At 36.6% G+C, this 20986-nt stretch overlaps 1 protein-coding gene across 2 annotated transcripts in view; it reads left to right on the top strand.

The window, feature by feature from the left end:
- PRKN (parkin RBR E3 ubiquitin protein ligase) overlaps positions 1–20986 on the top strand; it is an 812113-nt gene that overhangs the window by 369708 nt on the left and 421419 nt on the right. For both annotated transcript variants that reach the window (XM_064509220.1, XM_064509219.1), the window contains exon 5: positions 19705–19788. In XM_064509220.1, the coding sequence (XP_064365290.1) occupies positions 19705–19788 (84 nt within the window). The remainder of the gene's footprint in view (positions 1–19704; positions 19789–20986) is intronic.

Raw genomic sequence — 20986 nt, 5'->3', positions numbered from 1 at the left:
GTTTCAGTGGTGAATTTTTATGGATATCAGCACCTAATAGTATTGGCTGTAGGCATGTGGGGAGGGGAGAGTTACCTGGGGAAAAGAGAACTTCACCGAAGTGTAAGAAACTGAATTTTTGGCGTATATTTCCCACAATGCTAAATTAAGCATTCCCTTTCCACTTACCTCCCCCATATCCTTTTCTGGCTGTGTATCAAACATTGTTAAAGGCTGTTGATTCTCAAAAGAGAGCCTTAGAAGTGGCTATCTTCTAAAGAGCAGACAAGGACATTTTCTGTAACGTTTATGAAGGGAAGAGAGGGGAATGGCGATCATGCATAGAATGGAAAACACAGTTGCAGGTTAACAGAAAGTAGTGCTTAAAAAAGTTATAATAAATTACATTTATTATATGATAATCTTACCTTGCCAAAATAAATACCAGGAATAATACCAATGATTTTAAGCATTGTGTGAAAAACTCTTCCTGTTAAATTTGTGATCTAGAGCTTTGAATTAGCTGAGGGATGGGCATTTTTAAACATAACTTTGCTATTTGTTATACTGTATGCAGATATAAATCTTACAAATAAAAGCATCTCTCCTTCCATGTAGTTTAATACAAAGAACTCAAAGAAATAACAGTGTGGATCATAATGTTGACTTTACAGCAAAGGAGACATTACATTCTAATGAAAAATCTGCCATGAATCATTCATAATTTGCTCAATAATAATTTACACATGGCTGCATTTTATTGTATTGAACAGAATGTAATCAGGCTTGATGACCTTTAAGTCCTCTTTTAAGCCAGGTATCTAAAAATGTGATCTGCACTCAGCAAGGCCTCTGATTTTCATTTTGTGTAGTGCTTTGAAATAGAAAGCTCTGCAAAGACACAATTCATATCCAATCTGTGGATTGACAGTACATTTTAGCATTTATTCTCAGGCTTGTGGATAACTGTGATCTTTATTTTAGCCATGTTGAATTGTATTGTATTGTGTTAGTGATTAAGGAAATGGTACAGAGAAAAGAACACAAAATGTGTTTTTATGAAAAAGATTTTAGTACTATTAAAAATAATTAGAACTATAGCAACCATATGTGACTGGTTTGGTAGGATACATTAGTAATATATCAGTTTTGCTTCTATAAAAACATACTTTGTGATAAAGTATGTTCTGCTGTTGAAAATAGCTGGCTCTTTGAAAGTGAAGAGATTCTCCTATCTGTGCTGTCAAAGGGTGCAGAGGTCTTGGCAGTCTTTTCTTAACAGCTATGGACTCTGATATGCCACTAGAAAAGAGTAAAATTAAACTCACTATACTTCTTTCAGGTAGAACATAATCTTCAGCATGCAGTATAGTTAAAATCACTGCCAGCTTCACTAAAAGCAAAAGACAGGAAGTACAAACGTTCAAATTTAATTTTTCTTACCAGAATTTTTGGGGATACCTTAATCATCATCCTTCGAAGGCCTCTATTTCTTTGTGTCCTGCTTAAATAGAGTCCAGATAAAATCTAATGAGTCTGAACTCAGCTTTCCTCCTCCCTTCTGAAACTTAATTCCTTCCCTGCCATGCCACAGCAATATGCTCTGACTTAGTAAAGTAGCTGAAGTGCTGTGATAGTAGGTTGCTGAGCCAGTGTAAAATCTCACAGGAACTCCTGAGCCATTTTGCTCTTAATATTAGATATATGCAGCTGCTCAAATAAAGAGGTAGTATTCTGACATTATGGAGTTGTAACTTAAAGTTCAAGAAAAGTAGGATGTGTGCTTGTTTTGTGCATAATAATTTTTGCCAAAAAATTTCATCATGGTCCCCTATCTTCTCCCATGAGGAAACGTATAGATCTTGTTATGTGAGAAAGGAAATGTAACAGTAAAATGAACAAAAGCACCTGTGTTCAAGAGCATTCTTGTTGTCCAAGGCATACTAGGATTTGCTTGCTGCTTATTTCAGTGCTGTTTTATGTGCAGTAAATTAATAGTGATTATAATAGCTTACCGGACTTCTGCGTCTTGATAGATGGTTATACTATCCTGGCATTTGGTGAATTCATCAGTTTGACTTACAGAATTCTAGCATGCAGTCATATGCAGGAAAACCCAAACATTACATCCCATTTTAGTTTTGTTCAAACTATTGTCATGAATTTAAAGGCTGGAGTTTTGTCTTCTTTAATAAAAAAACAAGCATTATAAAATGAAAACACAAGCTGGATAGCAAAGTGAGCTATGGAAATCATTCATAGGTAACACAGTTTCAGGTTACCTTTAAGTGATAACAACTAACTGAGACATTATAAAAGAAAGTTTCTTTCAGTTTAACTAGATGCTCAAAAATCCAGTTGTAGTAATTTGATAACTATTTCAGATTAGTATTTCCAGCATTCTAAGAAGGGCAAAACCAGAAAGAAGACTTCTCTGTTAGCCTGCAGTTTATCATTTTTCTACTTAGGGCAGAGAAGATGCTAATTACTGGTTATTTTTTCCAAGTTAACACTAACTGACAGGTAAACATCCAGTTCTGACCCTCACAAACATACTTTTTCTTTACTTTTAAAATAATTTCTATTTGGACATTTCTTGCTTGTTTCTGTGTACTTCTGCCCTCAGATATTGATTGTGGACCTAAGCTCTATACTTTGCATACTGGCTGAGGGAATTTGCATAGTCTAGAAACAGTAGCTCTTCCCACCAGCCATCTCCCTACATATAGTGGTGATGTCACTGAGTTCCTGTCACTCATTTTATTACGCCTTATTATTATGAGTCAAATACTTATTCGTTTCTTATGTACAGTTTCTTATGACAGTGAGCTGAAGACACTTCAACATTGTAAACCCCTTTTATTATGAATCAGATTTTCCCTGACCTCGTATATCCTGAAGAGGTGTTAATGAATAATATCAGTATTTGTTATAATGACAAAGAACTGTTCAATAAATTTTATACAAAAACCAGCAGAGAAATCACATTTTTCTTTCATTTGAATATCAGTAAGGGATAGATGCCTCTCACCTAAGTTTCAGGATTTACCACTTAGATATCTGTGCTGGAGTTAAATATGGACTCTCTTCACAGTCAGTAAAAAGAAATAGAGAAATATGCACTTTCAGGACACAATTGATCTGACCTGTTCTAGGCATCTATTTGGGAGTGAAATTAATCCAACCCTGAAACTATGTATTCTTCTCCATTATAAAAGGAACTTAGGAAATCTTGCTCAGACATAAATGTCTATATTTGGTTAAATAAATACCACTGTAGTTGTCTTTGGACGAGACTTTCACAGATGTTTAGCTGCTAGTATGTTCAGCATTGTAATGTTTGTGTGATTCAGATAACTAAGTCACACCTAAAAGTGTTATAGGCACATAGGAGTCTTAGCTGCACAACCCTTCCAAAAGTCAGTGGTGTAATGTCTAAATATCATAAGAAATCCAGACTCCTGCCTCAAGACAGATTATCAGTGTTAATGAAGGAAAAAAATAATGCCTTACTCTTTGGTTAAAAAATATGGCACTTAAAAAGAGTAAACAGAGAATAGAAAAAAATGTGCTCTGTGGTTTCAGTATGTTGGATAGATACCAACAAACAAAGTTGTCATTTTTTGTAAGTATTATTGAAGTCCTATAAACGTGTTCTCTGGGCTTGGTTAATACATGATGACTTGGAGCTTGTTCAGTTTTACAAAGATTGTTTCAAGTTAAACAAAACATTCAGGATGCTGATGTATGGGCAGCATGTTCTTTGGATCTATATCATGTAAGTGAGTTATAATTTATGGGTTACTAAAAAAGGGTGTCAGTGTTGTTCCTCTACAATACTGCACCACATAGAAGATTAGTAAGGTATTCTTATGTTAGTGTATGGTCACAGTCTTACAATCAGTAAAGTAGCTGAGCTGTATTGCCTAGGTCTTCTAGTCTTTAATTCATATTACATCCAGGTAGGAGTCACCTGCCTCACTGACGCTGCCTCATTTCCCTGCCGCTGCCTCTCCCTGCTGATCTAACTTCATTTGGCATGCATAGGAGCAATGTCTTTTCTACTTATCGGTCCCTGAATGAGCTGTAGACACAGAATTTCAGCTCCCGTGACTGCCTTGACTGTTAACAGGTAAGTGCTTCCTCAGCATTTTTTACTTCTGGCTGAATAACTTCTGGGTAACTGCTTCAGGCAATTCAGGTGGGAGTGCCCTGAGACTGGCTGAGGGCATAGCCTACCACCAGAAGACAACTTCCGTGGGCGTCTTCCCAGCAGCAATGCAAGCTTCCCCAGTATCTGCTTACAAAATGTATGTGTTACCGCCAGCAGTACGTTGCCAGTATTCCCCATCCAGAGCTCCTATTCCCAGCTCTGGATTGCCTCAGTCCTTTCTGCAACTGGCCTGGATCCGCTGCCCTCCCTAGGTGTTTTCTAGTCCACTCTGCTCAGGCTGGAGGCCCCGCAGGTCAGCCCCTTCACCAGGGTTTGCCAGTCATCCAGGTGCTGCCTCAGCACACGGGTCCAGTGTGATGTCCTGCGGCTCTCGTGTGGGACTGGCTGATTGCTGTGTTACTGACCCAGTGCCCCCAGCTGCTGGTCACCCACTGGTTTGGGAATTCGGTTGCATCTGTGTGGTATAGACCATCAGTGCCTGCCCCTCTCACCTGCTTATGGGACACTCCTCACCCCTCGTTCTGCCCTGTTTTTGAAGGGAAATTCCTGATAGAGACATTGGAGGAGACCTGCATTATCTTTCTTCAGTTGTTCGAGGGCGGGTATTTACCACCTCCAAATGTGCTGTAGGATGTAAGCTGTCCATTTCTTGTGCTGGAAAGACAAGAGCCATGTTTCTGGTAGGTGGCGTGCTTTGCTGTGTCTGTCTCTCTGCAGTGCTCTGCACAGACAAACTCCAGCACGCTGGAGTTACAGAGTCCAGACCACTTAAACATTTCTTCTTTTTCCTATTTAGATCTTCAAGAGTCTTCTGTTGGAACAGATTTCCTTCCAATGCTAGAGACTAATTTGAGAAATCCTTTATTTATTTTATACTCTTCCTTTTCCCCTTCCTCTTGCTCCCCTCCAAACTCCTCCCTTCCCTGAAAAAAAACACAAAGTAAAAATAAACAAAACTTTTGTTTGACAGTAGCTATTTCTAAGAGTAATTCCTGATGTTATGCTGTATTTTTATTGGTTTTAGCTTTAATTCGCACAGGAATTTCTCAATATTAATTCACAATTTCTCCAGGAGAAGTTATTTCATTTCTCTTCCACTTGTCCTAAAAGAATATTTGGAAATTATATCTTCAGTTCATTAAAGTAAGCATTTCCTGATGAGTGGACTTGAATGACTGCCCTTCGGCTTATTTTTGCTTTCTTTTGGGTGAAAGTATTTGACCGTTAATGTGCTTTGCAGTTATGCGATATGAGGGATTTTAAGTACAACTAGTATCAAATATGCATCTCCTCTTCCCCTCAGTATTTCTAAATCTATTTGTTTATATCTGTGTATCTGTGTGTCACAACACTCAGGCTGATAAAGTACAAATATCCAGTGGTTGATTCGCACGGTATTTAAGGAGGAAGTTCAGCTAGTAAATATCTGTGATGTTCTCAGTAGGAACCAGACAACTGAAATCACTGATAGAAGTCAAGGGAAAAAGTGCAGTTAATAATTTGTAGATATTTACACCTGTGCTGGTTTCTTTCCCGGTACAAAGGCATTAGTGAAAGTGACAGAAACGAGTTATGAGCCATTTACTTGGGCTATCTGGAGGGATTTAATCTCACCTGGGTCATGGAGTTGAATTCTCTGGGAATTGGTGTTACTGTGATAGGCTGTATCTGAAGGCCTGGAGTGCAGAGATAAGACTTTAAGTCCAGCTGGAATTAGAAGCAATAGAATTAACTAGATTGTAATGCTGTAAACCTTTTGGTTCGGATCCTGAAATGCCTCTGGATGGTAGTTCAAATCTCTTCCAGATGGAGGTTTGGCTCTGGGACCTATGTGCATGGCAAACATTAGCAATGTCAAGGACTTTTTGGGAGTATGCACAGTAAAATCAACCGTACATGATTCAGCATGTGTTTTTTTGTTCAATCTTACTGTTTTCTTAATATGGAGAAGAGGGTGGGTTGCTTGTTTCGAAAGGCTAATTTTCCACTTCATTGGCACTTACATGTTTGTTTGTGGTTATTTTCTTTAAAGGAAAGTGTTTGAAAGGTCATTGCTTTTATAAGAAATGAGACAAGCCTGAATATGGCTGGCATATGCATATCAGTTTGAGATAACAGGGACTGCTATCATGAAAAACATAAAACAGCTATAGAGAAGCTGTTAAAGTGTTTTTTTCCACTCAGTTTGAACCCAGTTAGCTTTTCAAAGAAGGGTTTTAAAATAGTAGATGAATGGAGATCCACCGACACTCATATTTTCCATAATGTAGTGTGTTTTCTGTGATCATGTGGTATAATTAGACAAAAGTGACAATGCATGAGTTGATAGATAAGTTCTATACTTGCATTAAGGATGAGAAGTTAATTGCAAACTGTGGTTGTGAAAGACCTAAGAGTTTGTTTTTCTGAGCTTAAAATCAAGTCAAGTTTTCTCTGGTGTAGTAGGATATACACTCTTTATGAAATTTAAATCTTCTGAAAAGAAGTAAAATATACATATCAATATGTAAAGTTTTGCTTAAGGTAAACAGCCGAAGATATTTTAAATGTTTGTTTTTTAATACTCACAGACAATAGTGGTTCAGGGATTTGTTTTGGTTGTTGTTGTTGTTGATCTGAGTAGAGAAGAAACCTTCCTGCTGATTTTAATGGGAAACATACCTCTAAAACAACAATAATAAGGCTTCATTTCTGTAATAATAATATTTATTTTTAAATCAGTGTTGTTACTAATAATATAGATAGCACTATGCTATATTTAAAAGTGAGGACTTCTCAATAGCTCTGAGGAAATATCATGAAGGAAATTAATATATTAAGGATGTGGAAACTGGTGGGCAAAGAGAGAAAGTGTCTTTCCCGAAGACACTCAATAGAAAGTGATAAAGCGCTGAACAGAACCCTGGTTTTTCAAATCCCAGTCCAGAGCTATTCCTACTAGATTCTGGACCACAAAGGCTTTCTATAATACAGCAAATTGATTCCTATCAAATTGCCATCTTCTCTTTCCTGCTTGTAACAGGATTGCGTTCTGTCTTTATGTCACTCTTTATCTCAAAGGAGTTACACCTGATGGGAATTTGTCTAATGCAGTGCATGGATATTTGCACAGTATAATTAAATGCTTATGAATAATTATCATGCATAAATGTGTATGCATAGTCTTTGCGTTGGGTAGTGCCAAAGCTTTAGACAACAAGGCATCTTTTCAAAAGTATTCTTCTTTCTGAGGAAGCTTGGGAGAAAGTAGCCAGTGAGAGCTCAGTAATCAGAGAGCATGAATATGTTCTTCATTTTATCTATCTTGTTCAAATTTTTAACATTTCTTTCAGATCTAGATACATTGTCTGAATGCACAATAGCTCAGGAATATTTGCTTTGTGTTCCAATATTGTGCAAACTTCTAGAAATTGCATAAGAGAAAATTTTGTGACCCCATATTGACAATTCCGAAATTGTGAAGTGGTATTAATGGAAGAATGTTGTTATAAATTAAAGGGAAGGTAATATAATATTGATATGTAAAATAGTACTCCTATTACCAGTATATTCATCTTGGGTATGTAGAGTTCTATGTATTTACAATGTAACATTTTACTAACTTTGGCCATTGTTGTTATTCCAAATTAATGCAGCTATGAGAAGAGACATCACATCTTGTTTTAACTTGGTATCAAAAGAATAGTTAACTCCAGATGGCAGCTTTTTTATAGCTTTTCTTAACATCTAGGTATAGACCAGCAAAACACCTTCAAAGATGGGGCAAAATAGATGCGTGAAGACGATTAACTAGTTTTTCCGCAGAGGCCTCCACTGTATGGTATCAGGTGTCAATTTTCAGGGCAAGGAGATATGCCACTACATTCTCCCGTCTACAGTCTGCACTCTTCAGTGGTGATATGACTGCATGTGTTTTTGGTCTGCAGAAAGAAGCCATCACCTCAAATTATAATAATTCTGTTTACATATTTTCAGTTTGGGACTATAAACTGCTCTGCAGCTGTAATCTGTCTTCAGACCAAAACAGATGAAAACTTTAAATAAAGAGCACAAAATAACAATGAAAAATAGCTTGAGAAATGTGTAAGGACTGGAATAGTAGAACACAATTATAAACAATAATTGCATAGAATTGAATGACTATGAATTAAATGACCCCTGTGTTCTGATTAAAATTGAAGTGCCCATTCCTGATGCTTTATCATTATTATATCTTGCATGTGACCTTTGATTCCTTTGTAAGGTCTAAATTTGTTGTAGCTAAGCATGATGATGATAAATAAATAAAAAAGTACTGTTTAAGCCAGTTCATAGGCACTGAACAGTGAATTAGTTATAGTATTAATTCTAGTTAATCAGCTCAATTTTATTTGTTGTCATGGTTTACACTGAGCCATAGGCAAGGAAAATAACATCATACTGATAGTTAGAATGCTAGTCCTGCATTATAAAACGCTAACTGTTTAAATAATATATGTGTTGTCTTTCCCTGTGACAAAAGAAACAGCTACTAAAAGAGAATGCAATAACAGAAAACTCTTGTCTTCAGAATAAAATGTAATAAAGCCTGTAGAAATGCAGATTTGTTTGCAATGGCTGTCAAGGCAATGTAGAAGTATCCTGAATTTATCTCTGAGGTCCTGATTGTTTCTAAATCTAAGAAGCGATTAGCATACTTAGTTCACAAGTGGTCTTAGCCTGAAATGGATTCAGTAATTTGAATGCAAGTCATAATCTCCATAACTGAACATAGATATCATGACTACAAGACTGAAATCTCTCTCTCACTCACACTGTTCAGAATTCGATGAGATGTTTTCCATGAAATTAAGTGGCATTTTCTGTAGTTTCTTGATGGTCTTTCCTGAAATATCCACCTCCGAATATCTTGGTGGGTTACTTTAAAAGATAACTCTTATTCCTATACATTCTAACACTTGTGAAGTGACTTTGGATGTAACATCTATGACTAGAGAGTTAGTCATTTTGATACCAGAGAGTATCTCAGTCTAATGTGTGGAAGTGAACCAAAGTTAAACCTAGAAAAGCACTGATGAGTCTGAAGCAGGGTTGATGCAGACTGGAGGTATCCAAATAATGCCTTTCTCAGTTGCTCTTTAAAACCTTCAGGTGTCTTTCATTCCTTTTATTTCCTCCTGTTCCTGTGTCCTGCAGTTACCCATGCTTAAAATTGCTCTTATTTAAGTAAGTCAATTCCTAAAAGCAAATGAGCAATTCAGAGCAGGCAGGATAAAGCAATTAGCCATTTCTCTAACTTGATCTCCTTCAAAGCCTGATCCGGTAGATATGCACAGAGATTACATCATGTGCACAAACAAGATTGGGCCATCACAAAGTTCAGGTGGTAGAGGCACCCCTTGCCTATACACAGTGGCCTACTTGAGAACTTCTGATAGAAAATGTGAGACTTGGGTTCAAATCCCTCCTTAGCCTGATATGGTTCAAATTTACCTCTTCTATGATTTAGGTGATAACCATAAAGATTGACCAGTATTTTCCGTCCCTTCTGTTGAAGCTGTGCCAGTACACAGAATATAATTCAAGATTCTTGCAGCCAGAGAGAGAGAGAGAAAGGCTGATCTGCAGCCTTTAAAGCACTGTTTGGGGAAAAGAAAAAGTCTGGGAATCTGGTGCTAGAACATACCTATATTTTATGCAATAGTATTATTCACTGGCTGTTTTGGATGAAGAGGTTTAACTCCTCCCTGCCTATGCAGTACCTTGATGTCAAAGACAAGGTCCTGAACTTTGCTCTTGTGTCAGATTTCTAGAGGTCAGGCTTCTAATTTACTGGAGATAGCTGCAGACACTTTTTTAAATCAATCCTTGCATACTTCAAGGAATTTATCATAGCAGATCAGATTCAGATAAAATTAAGATATAATAATGCAAAATAGCTTCTTAGCTTTGGGATTTTATGCAGTGAATAGAGGTCCTGTAGTAACTGTCATGTAACGTTCGAGCAGCGGTTTCACTGTAAAATGGTGAATGTGCACCTGCCTTTATTTCTGTTTTCTGCTTTTTTTATTTTCTACTCTATGGTCCCCGTTCCTCCTTTTTCTTTGCTGTCTCCTGGGCTTTTATACTAGCTACTTTAATTGGAGTGTGTACGTTTAAATGTTTGCCTGCTGGCTGAGGGTTGTGTGACGGATGGAATCTGTCATAAAGCTTTTACTAACTTGCCTGGCACTGCTTCAATTCTTTAACTACTCAGCATTAAATAACTAGTAAAGTGCTTGTGTAAAATTTTTAAAGAGTGGTCTTTTTATTTCTTTTATGTGAATTAGCAGGACCATGCTTGGGTGAAAATCTTAGCTTCAGGAAAAAAAAAAAAACAAGCTTGCAACATAACCTCAAATGAATCTGAATAATCTATCTGATGCATGTCTTCCTGTATTTCTCAACATTTCCAAAAGAAAAAAAGGGACATATTCATCTATGAATGCTCTGGTGTGTATGCAAAGTTTACAACAATTGTAGCATTCAGAAAAAGTAGCAAACATCAGAACAGCTTTTAACATAGCTTGTTCTTTGGTTTTTAGAAAAGCTTTGGGTAACCTATTAGTTTTGCTTTGGAACATAGGAGCATTGTTGCTATGGAACAATGTTCGAACATTGTTGAAATTGATAAAGGTTTGTCTTGCAGGATTGCTGATTATGTGTAAAATCAGAAATTGACTGTATACCAATCTATTTTCTACAGATACTGTTGTGTGTAATCTTGATTTTACAGTTTTATTGAACTGCAGTAACTGAAAAAATTGCTTGCACACCTTATGAAAAGTTAGTCTGCCACTAGTGGTGTTTCTGCTTTAGACCTTCTTTAGAGAAATTTGTCCTTAGAATCCATCAGCATTTTTGATAATCCCTGCTTTTTTCATGAAAGTATCTAGCATCCTCACAGCATGGGTCATTTCACAGGAATGGGCAAGACACTTTTTAGACAAAGTAAAAGCAGTGGAAATGAGGGAGCAGTAGATGTTAGCACAGAGAAGTGAAGGAGGAAAGGGAATAGCAGGAAGAATTAGCTAAAGGCAAGTAGCCTCTCAGTATATATCTACCGCAGCCTGAATAGTTGATGTGACTGTTGCACTTGGAAGTGTTGACTATTCACCATATTTATTAAAGGGAATAGATTGGCAGATGAGTTCTCCAGGCATTGCCTATAATGGGAATGCTCTAGCTTCATCTCTCAGTCAAAAAAGGTTTCAAAATTCTTCTCAAGGAAAAATATTTAAAATCAAACAATGTGTCTTGCAATTACCATATCTGAATCAAACTATTATTTTGGAATATTCCTAAGGTTTGATTTTTTTTTCCGATTTTTTCTTTGATACTGGTACCATGTGAAGTTGTAGAGCCCTTTTGTTTTGACTTCTTGCATTCTGCAGAGGCCTGGTGGTCCAGCCAGTTTTAGACTGGCTCTGTGCATAGCAAGCTATCCATTTTCCAGATCTGATAGGCTTTCTTTGTCTTAAGTCCTGATAATAAGGCAAGTTCATATCAAGTTGTTAATCTGAAGAATATATATATTTTTTTTAATGTATAGCTAAATCTCCTAATTCTCCCTCCTACCACAGGTTTATTTGAAAGGACAATGAATCCCTTCAAATAATTTAAGTAGAAGAGGGAGTTGATTCTGGCAGCTCAGACAGCCTGAGGAAACATTTCTAAATGATAACTAGGATCCAATAATTCCCCTCACCACTGATCTCTCATTCTGATGACCTGCAGCTTTAAATACCAAGGCTAAAGAAATAGAAAATGTCTCTATGAGGAAGAAAATGTCTCTATGAAATTTGAAGAATTTGGAATCAAAAGTTTTGGCTTTGAGTTTAGAAGTTTCTCAACATATCAAACCTATCTATTGTAAGACAAATATTTGCCCTGATTTATGGAAGAAATAGTCTCACAGTCACCTGGTCATCCCTCTTACTTCTGTGCAGATATACTAACTTACACCATCTGAAGACTTAAACTGCTATGACGATCTCTTTAACATCCTAGGAAAAATCTGCAGGTAGATCCCAACATCCCCAATAGGATGGAGAATTACTTAAAGTTGATCTATTGCCTGTTTACCTAATACAAAAAAAAAAAAAAAAAAAAACAAACCGCTTTAAATTATTCAACAACTTATAACCACCCTGGAGGATTCTGTAGTTCCTAAATTATAGTGAAAGTGATGGTGAATATGCAGTGGCATTCTTCCCATGTTTTACTTCATGGCTTTGTATTTTTTTTTACATTTTCCTACATTTTCTTTCTCTAGTCATCTGACCATGTCAGTCCAGAAAATGTCTTCTGAGCTTTTGATTTCTCTTCTCAGATCTGTAAGGTTCTTGGATCACAGTGATCTGACCTCTTCCCTCCAGGAAGACTTTTCAAAAGTCACTACCACAGTAATTGCAACTGAGGCCAGAAGGTCCATTTTTTATGCTGCTGCTGGATGTAGCAACCTCAGTGGGATTTGCTGGCATTAACACTTCAGAATTAAACAAATATATGGGTCATTTTGTGAATGACATAATTTCAAGGGATGCATGGTCTTTTTAGAGAATTAGTAAAAATATTATCCAGTTCTGTGTTTTCTTCTTTCATTCCTGATAAAGTATTTAATGCCATCCAAATAAATAAGGAATCATATATTTTGCATTTATAGATTAGAAATCATTAGCCTGGGAGATTATTTGAATGTTCATTTTTTATGAGAATCTACATCCATTTCTTCTTTTACAAAATTGTGTCTCTTTTTCTTTCTGGAGTAATGTTTAACTATATTCAATTCAAGCAGTCAAGCAGCAGCAGGACTTTTTCAGTTCAGTTTCTGAGATACATTTGCATTTGCATTTTGCATTTGTTCAGTTCTTCTTTCCAGCCTTTTTTAGTGGGGAGGGCCCACCAAAATAGTCTGGCAACCACACCTTTATAAATCTTTTGGGGGGGCATATAATACAGTTATTGTTTGTATTGGTAACACAGTGCCCATTCCAAAAATATTATTGATGAAGAGAAGATCGTGGAGATCTTTATCTTGGATGTCTTTTAGTGAGCACTCATTCATCAGTTGATATCACTGGGATTACTTTTGCAAATCTGTGTCCTATAATACACTATGAAAGAATGAGAGAGACCAAAACTTATTAAAAGCATCTTATTCACATTTTTTATTTTAACTTTTTGAACACAATATCTGTGATTAGAATGAAAAAGTCATAATCAAAAAATATATGATAGAAATTATTTTGTTACACTTAACTGTTTTCAATTAGAGATACGATTCTCCGATCTTTGATTTGAAATAACTAGCGCATAGGAAGTCTTCCTAATTGCACAACTGCATACAGTTCAGCAAATTGTCAGCTACTGTGTTTTGGAAGAGTTATAACTATTGACATAAAACTGTCAATGTCCTAATTAGGGTGGGCACTCTGGTTGAAAGGAGTGTTTCATTTCTAAGATACTAACATAAATCAAATCAATAGGTTCAATCCCACACAGACTGAAAACATGCGAGTAACTTTACTTCAGTCTTATTCCTCATATGAATAAAGCTATGCACATGCTTAAGTTTTTATTGACTGGCCAAAGTCAATAAAAGACTTCTTCTGACAGTTTTTTTAATGTGCTATGTAAAATAAGCAGTTAATTTCAGTCCTCTCATTCAGATCACACAAACCCCTTAAAAACTAGTTCCAGAACTAATTTGATAGTCTTTTCTACACTGCATACTCTGCTGCATGGGAGATTTCATATCAAAGTCAATCCCTGGTAAACTGGTTAGTTTTACCCCCAGTGAAGTGTGTAGTAGGAGACACTCTTTCTGCTACCCTAGACTGACATGCAGAGTCATGTCATTCACAGTAGCATTTATTAAAATGCTGGGTGCAGGAGGAAAGAACTCCTCTGCTGCTCTAATTAACAAATTAGGGGTTGCCTCTTACATCCAGGTATCTTGTCATCTGCATGTCCTAATCAACTGGCACCCCTTTCAGCAGAAAAGTCAAAGAATGAATAGTTTTGGAACACAGATTACTCTCTCACTGCTAGAAGTGGCTTTTGCAGGCCTGTGTAAACTGTGGGTAGGCTTTAATTACCTCTCCCTCAGTGAGGCACTTTGTCGTTGAGCAGAGAATGTCATTTGTCAAGGTTGTCAATCTGGCAGTTTTAACCTACAATAAATTATATCTCTAAAATGATAAAATTCCAAGTACTGTAAACAGAACATCTGTAAAAGGCCAGCAAGAACTTCTCGGCTAAATCGGTAATAATGTCTTTATAAATTTTTCCTTTTCCTTCCCTCTCCAGTTGTGGATACTGTTAAGCTGTGCTTTGGGGATTTAAAGAAATACATTTTGCACAAAATGGATACTGTTACTCATACAGTTTTACTTAGGAAAAATGTAATAATGCTTATATGATATCTGAGCATTCACTAGAAATCTAATAAGTGTCTTATCTCATTTAATAAACATAGTCTAGTTGTATCCATAATTGTCAAGATATGAAGAAATCTGAAATAAATATGGAGCTTTACAACAATGCTATGATTCAAATAGATTTACTTGTTCTGAATTGAAATGAGATCTCCAATCTCCTTACCATTAGAAGCACATCATGTGATTTTTTTTGCTGAGTCCAATTGAGTATCACTCATAAAGCAGCTAGATTATTCTTAGTAAGAAGAGCTTGAAAAGATGATCAGATGGTTCTCCTAAATTAAACCTGTTAAGAATTTATAAAATATGAATCACTGTATCCAAAAGTCTTCATTTGTCATCTGCATTACTACACTAGTAAAATAGGATGAAAGCTCTTGTTTGAATGGTTTATATCCACACTCAGAACAAACACCCCCAGCATTCCACAATGTCAATGTAGTGATAAGTGCGGAGAGTGAAGAGTAAATCATGTTCTAGGTAGAGATTCTGAGAAAAGAGTGTGCATGCACTGGTTTACCAGTAATATTTAGCCTAAATCGTTACCAGTTTGTCTATCCCATAAAAAGTCCTTTTCATTATTCCTTTTCACCGACTCTAGATTTTGTCCAGTTTCTTGGGGATATGTCACCTGCAAACTCCTCTCCAGCCTCCCCATCAGTTCTGAGACACTCAGGAGCCTACAGCCTCTTGTGGTTCTTGACTGTATGTAGTCTTCTTGCAAATCACTTGCTCTGAAATACTATGGAGTTATCATAATAAGAATGAAAGACTTGGAAAGTGCTAGATTTTAGAGAAGGACAAATTGTAGTCAGGTGATGCTGAGGGAAATGGCTCTGATATTTATTAGTCAAAATGTCTATGCTGATTTAGGAAACTGTGCCTTTACCTTATAGTATAATTTCCTAGGCTTAAATGCTTGTTTCATGAAAACCAGTTCAAACATATTGAGAAAAGTAGAAGAAAACAACAGCAAAAGACTGTTATCTCTGCTAAGATATGTTATGTTTCTGACAACAGGTGGGATCCATCACTGTTCCTCTAGTGTTCATGGGCTGTGTTAAGCTGTCATATACGTTTGTTTGCCATCAGAATATACTTGGGTTGCTCTCATATTTGGGGGTCATAATTTTCCTTCCATACTGGCCCTGGAAGCAGTGAATAGTGGTATCTTGCAGTGGATGCCACTGTCATGGTGCAGCAAAAACAAAATAAAAAAGGACCAAATTTTCAAAGTAATTTTAGTATTTGGGGGAGATTTTCTGTCTTATTGCCTCAAGATATTAAAATCATGATGAAGGGGGCAGCATACAAGGATTAGCTCTTCAAATGCTTTCATATAGGCAAGACTATAGCCATTACTTTCCAAAAGAGTCTGAGTCCTTGCATGGGTAGCATTAGATTTAGAGCTTTCTCAGTGACTTGTATGCCAATTTTAAACCCTCTCAAGCACCAGGAATTATTTCTTACATTATTTTAAAAATCTTTCTGCATTAATATTTGTCCCTTGGTGGGGTCATTTGCTCAACATTTTAATGATTTATGTCTCTCATGTAGATATTAGCAGGTACAAGGATGTGTTTTAAAGATATTCTGCTGCATATTGTTCACTGGGGGAGAATGTAAAGCAGGGAAAATTCAAAGCATTAAATACCTGGATAGTTTCCAGCCTTTTAAATGATTCAAACTATTTGATGAATCACTGGATTCTATTGCTGACCTCTGTTTCTGACCTTTCCCAGTTTTCACAGGTCAACAGCTCTGTCAGCAACTGCATTTTGAATAATTTGTCATCTGAGATCCCTAGATACTCCTGTTCTCATGGGCTTTTTAAGTGATCATTGAAAAGGACCAAAATTCAGTTGCGATTCTACAATACAAAATCGTATATTGTGTACCGGTGGTAAATATACTGAAAGTACGATGTACTGTACATGGTACTGTGCACTAGCAGAGTGGAAAGTACATGGTTTTCTACTGCTTCCTTTATACACTGAATAGTATGTGAATCCTCCTTGTTCTTCATATGCTTAGTATGAGTTTCAGTTCAAATTTAATATGTTCTTTGCCAACTTTTTTCCTGTCTTCCTCCCACAAAAAAGAAAGAACAATCACAAACACCCAAAACATAGAAGTTCCCACTCCAACTGTAAAAAGAAATTCAGCTACATTTGGCCTCCCTTTCTTTTGAATTTAATGATATTCTGGTGTTCCTTATGCTTCTTTCTTTCTTCTTTCATTTTCCCATTTATACACTGGGAAAAGTATGCTCTGATACATTCATTTTGATGCGTAGGTTTTTTCGAACCATGTGGCTGTGTACTGGAAGGGCAGTAGCTTTAATCTTGCAATCAGAGGGCTTTGTTCTTCTCACAGTGCATTCTTGATTAAAGTAAACTAATAATTACAAACACTACCGAGTGCAGAGTGTTACAACAATGCAACTGATTGGCTGATTTGCAGTTTGACAGGTTTTTCTTACATTCAAGAAACAATGAAACAAAAATTGCATTTCAAAGTGTTTATCTCCCTAGAATTCCTAATTTTATTATGGCACAATTATAGCAAGGATGCTTAGTAGCACTGTTGCTAAAGAAACAGCAACATTTTGACTACAAACTGTTTTTCAAGGACGTATGTCTTTTTGCTGTTTTTTGAAAATGGAAAACTCAAATTCTCAAGTACACAGGATCTTTTACAAATATATTACATTATCATTAATAATAACAAAATATGACCCTGAAGAATGCCAAGCATGGATGTGGGAAAGGAGAATTCCTCCTGCTTATAAACATTGAAAGTGAGGCATAGATTTTGTGGGGTTCTTAGTTTGGGGTTCCCCCCCCCCCCTACATCTGACAGCCAGACAGGTACAGAACCAAGATCTTCTGCTTCCTAGTCTTGGGCTTCTGCTGCTGGATCAATTTGTCCACAGAGAACTTGATCTGACTCCTGTTAGAATAAAGATAAAATGCTGTTGACTTAGCTTAAGGCCAGAACATAGTCAATGTTATCAACAGAGCTAAATACATATGACTTTCTCATGGGTTATATGCCCGCAGTTGTAACTAATGATGTGTAAAGCAATGGTGGATAGGGTGTTGTTTAAATAGACACATTAGGAAGTTGTAAACTACAGTGTGAGTGTATAGCACAGTAGCACTGGTGGTGTGGGACTGCACTGCTAGTTCCCTGTGTGAATGCTCTAGCCTGCCCTAAGTGGAAGATGATATACTCTCATTTTCCACCAGAAAGCTGCTTCATGCAAAAAGTACCTTTGTGTGCATGAGAAAGGTCTAAAGCAAATTACTGCAGAAAAGTGAGAGCACTGTAAGTTCACACCATGCCATATAGCACACAACTTTCCCATGTAGATAAGACCATATAAATTGAATGAAAAGTTCATTTAAAATTGATGTTACTACTAATGAATAAAAAGATGTTGCTGTATTAAGTCATCTTTCCACTGCTACTTGTAGTCATTGAATTCTAACAGTAATGGATACTTCATGAGATCTTTTCTGTTTTGGTGTCTTTCAGGATGGTTTCCTGATTATATTTTGCTAATCAGCTGCTACTTTCTCAAATACTATAAGAATGTGGCATAATTAACATGGTCACACTGTTTCAAATCCATTTTAAATAGCCACTTTTCCAGAATTTCACTCCATATTATAAACAGTCTTCTGTATGTTTTCTTTCTTGCTTAAGAGGTATTATGCCTTCTTACATTTGCCTGGTTATGGACCCAGTCCTCCAAACTACTGAATACTTGGGAAATAACTCCAATGAAGTTAAAGAATTAATACCTGCAAAAAAATTGGCTTGAAATATTTTCTACTTTTGAAACCAAGATAATCAGTACTATGGTTGACAACATAAGCTTGCAGAACTGGTTCTTCTCGTGAGATGTGAGATCTTACTGTGTGGCAATCTTGTGACTGTTTCTTTTTTGTGTGTATACTGCCATAACACCATTGACTTTGAGAGTCTTATAATTATTACATAGGTGCAAGTAGAATAAATGGTTAATAGACAGGAATGGAGCAAACTGCAGTTCAAGAATCACCGGAGAAATTCTTGGAAAAATTCATTTTTCAAATGTTTTAAATAATGAATTCAGGATTTTTTTCATGATTCCTAGCAAAGTGAGTTGTATTAACTATACTATACTACAGCTATTTTTCTCCCAGAGTCAACAATACATCTACATGTAGTCACGCCATGTGTCTACCTGCAATGTAGTTTAAACATGTTCAAGCTATGTTTTACCTAACTAGTTGTCTTTAAATTTACTATTCTTTCTTGTTTTGTAATGCACTTATAAATGAACTATTTCTATTCAACAAGTCATTGCAAAGTTTGTTTAGGATTGTTGATCATTTTACTTTTCAAGGGTTTTTTTTTCCTCCTTAATGACAACCGACAAATCGTGAAACTAATGTAAACATCCAGGGGTTTACTAACAATCCTCACTGTATACCTTCATTATGTTGTATTTTAGTTATGTTAAAGCATTGTCTGATGAAAAGAAGTCTAATTTGTTTACTGCAGATATTATCAAAGCCCACATTAGCAGGCCGCCTAAGTCAGATTTCAGTGAAGATACAGCCATTTAATACTTACAGAGTTAAACAGCAAAATACAGGCATGCACCTGTTCTTCCTGTATTCTCCAATATTTCCATCCAAATATTCAACTTCCAACTATCATATTTTTTCCATTTGCCCTTAGTCAGCTACAGGCCAAGACAAACAGGGTTCAACCAGAAGACGTGTCTGTAGCTTTTTATTCATAATTAAGGAAGTCCCTGCCTGAACTTTTAAGCTGAGAAAACATACTGTTTTACAATGCCCCTGTTTACAACATTAACTACAGGATGGAAGGGCTGCATGTCCTGTCAGTAACTGAGCTTTACTGATAAATGTTGTCTTGTAATCCAATTGTACTTTTTCAGCATAAAATAATAAAACTGTCTAGCTAAATTCTAACAGGGTTTAGAGGTAGGGAGAGAGACAGTAAAAAACAACTTTTATATGTTTCCTTATTGAGTAGATTAAAACACTTACTTGCTTTGGTTTTATTTTGAAGGGTCCATCTTGCTGGGAGGATGTGCTGATTCCAAACAGAATTACAGGTGTTTGCCAGTCCCAAAGGTGCAATGGAAACATAGCGGTAAGATATTATCATTTTTCTCCAAGTAATGTGGCTCTTGTAAGTATAATCATCTGTAGCAATTCTAACCATATTGGAAGTGTGGGAATCAATGTAAATTGAATATATGGTACCTTTTGAAAGAGTGTTTAGCAACAGATAATATATATGTCTAATGTATAACAAAAGGAGGAGCAGAGTCAGTTGCTGCTTGGAATGAAAGAGAACATTTTTTTATGGCATCTCTTTTGCTGAAGCAGAATGCTTAGATATTCAAGTATGAATATTTTAAATGCAGAATGTAATATTTAAATGTTTACATCAATGCTTATTTTATAAACAATTATTTTGTATATGTGAATGCCCTAAAAGCTTCAAATTTCTGGGGTGTCCTGCATATTAGGTCTTCTGTATCAGATGGTCAGGCCTTGTTGACAGAAGCCGATTCTGCACACTGTTGATTACCTTACAATCTGTTCTTCCACATGCTCATCGTTGTTGTTTATTTAAGGCATTCCTTGAAGCAACATCAATGGAAAGCCTGAGGAAGAAGCAGCACAGGCATCTCAAATTCTTAAAAATGAAGACTTAAAAAAAATAGTTTGTGTATATTTATTTCTTTTCGTGAGTTAGATATTGTTGGTTTCTTACACTGATAGTATTTAATACTAGAAAAGTCTCTGAGGTACTCCCTTATCAGGAAAAGCTTAAACTGATGTGTTCTTTCTGGGCACAGCTTTTAAAACCAAACACAAAAAAACTCTATACTTCTGGGACAATTCTCTTCATCGGTGTTTCCCAAACTGGGGCAATGTGAGTCCCTTTCTCCCAAGGCACTTGCCTGCTCTTGTACAGTCTTCTGTCTTCCCCAGCAAGACAGCTGTGAGGTGGTGCATCCATGCAGTTCCACAGGTGCCTCCTGCTTGGCCATGGATGGTGTCAGGAAATATTTTGTATAGCTTTAGACACCACATGGTTGTTTTAACAGCAGCAGATTTCTGGCTGCCCCATGCAAAGCCAGCAAAAACAGGTCTTGCAGCTTTGGGGCTTTTGTTTCTCAGGGTGCTCCTTGTAGTGGCTCAGCCAGTCCCTCTAAAATGGCAAGTGTAACAGACTGCTAGGCCTTCATGTGCTACTCTTTCACCAACAGCACTGAGTTTTCTGTCAGATGTGTGAAAGAAAGCCTCACTCTGCCTGTGGGCAGACTCTGGGTATAGTC

Source organism: Dromaius novaehollandiae, chromosome 3 (assembly GCF_036370855.1).
Source record: "Dromaius novaehollandiae isolate bDroNov1 chromosome 3, bDroNov1.hap1, whole genome shotgun sequence".
Lineage (NCBI taxonomy): Eukaryota > Metazoa > Chordata > Aves > Casuariiformes > Dromaiidae > Dromaius > Dromaius novaehollandiae.
Note: the sequence above shows the minus strand (reverse complement) of the source record. Positions and strands in the feature narration are given on the sequence as shown.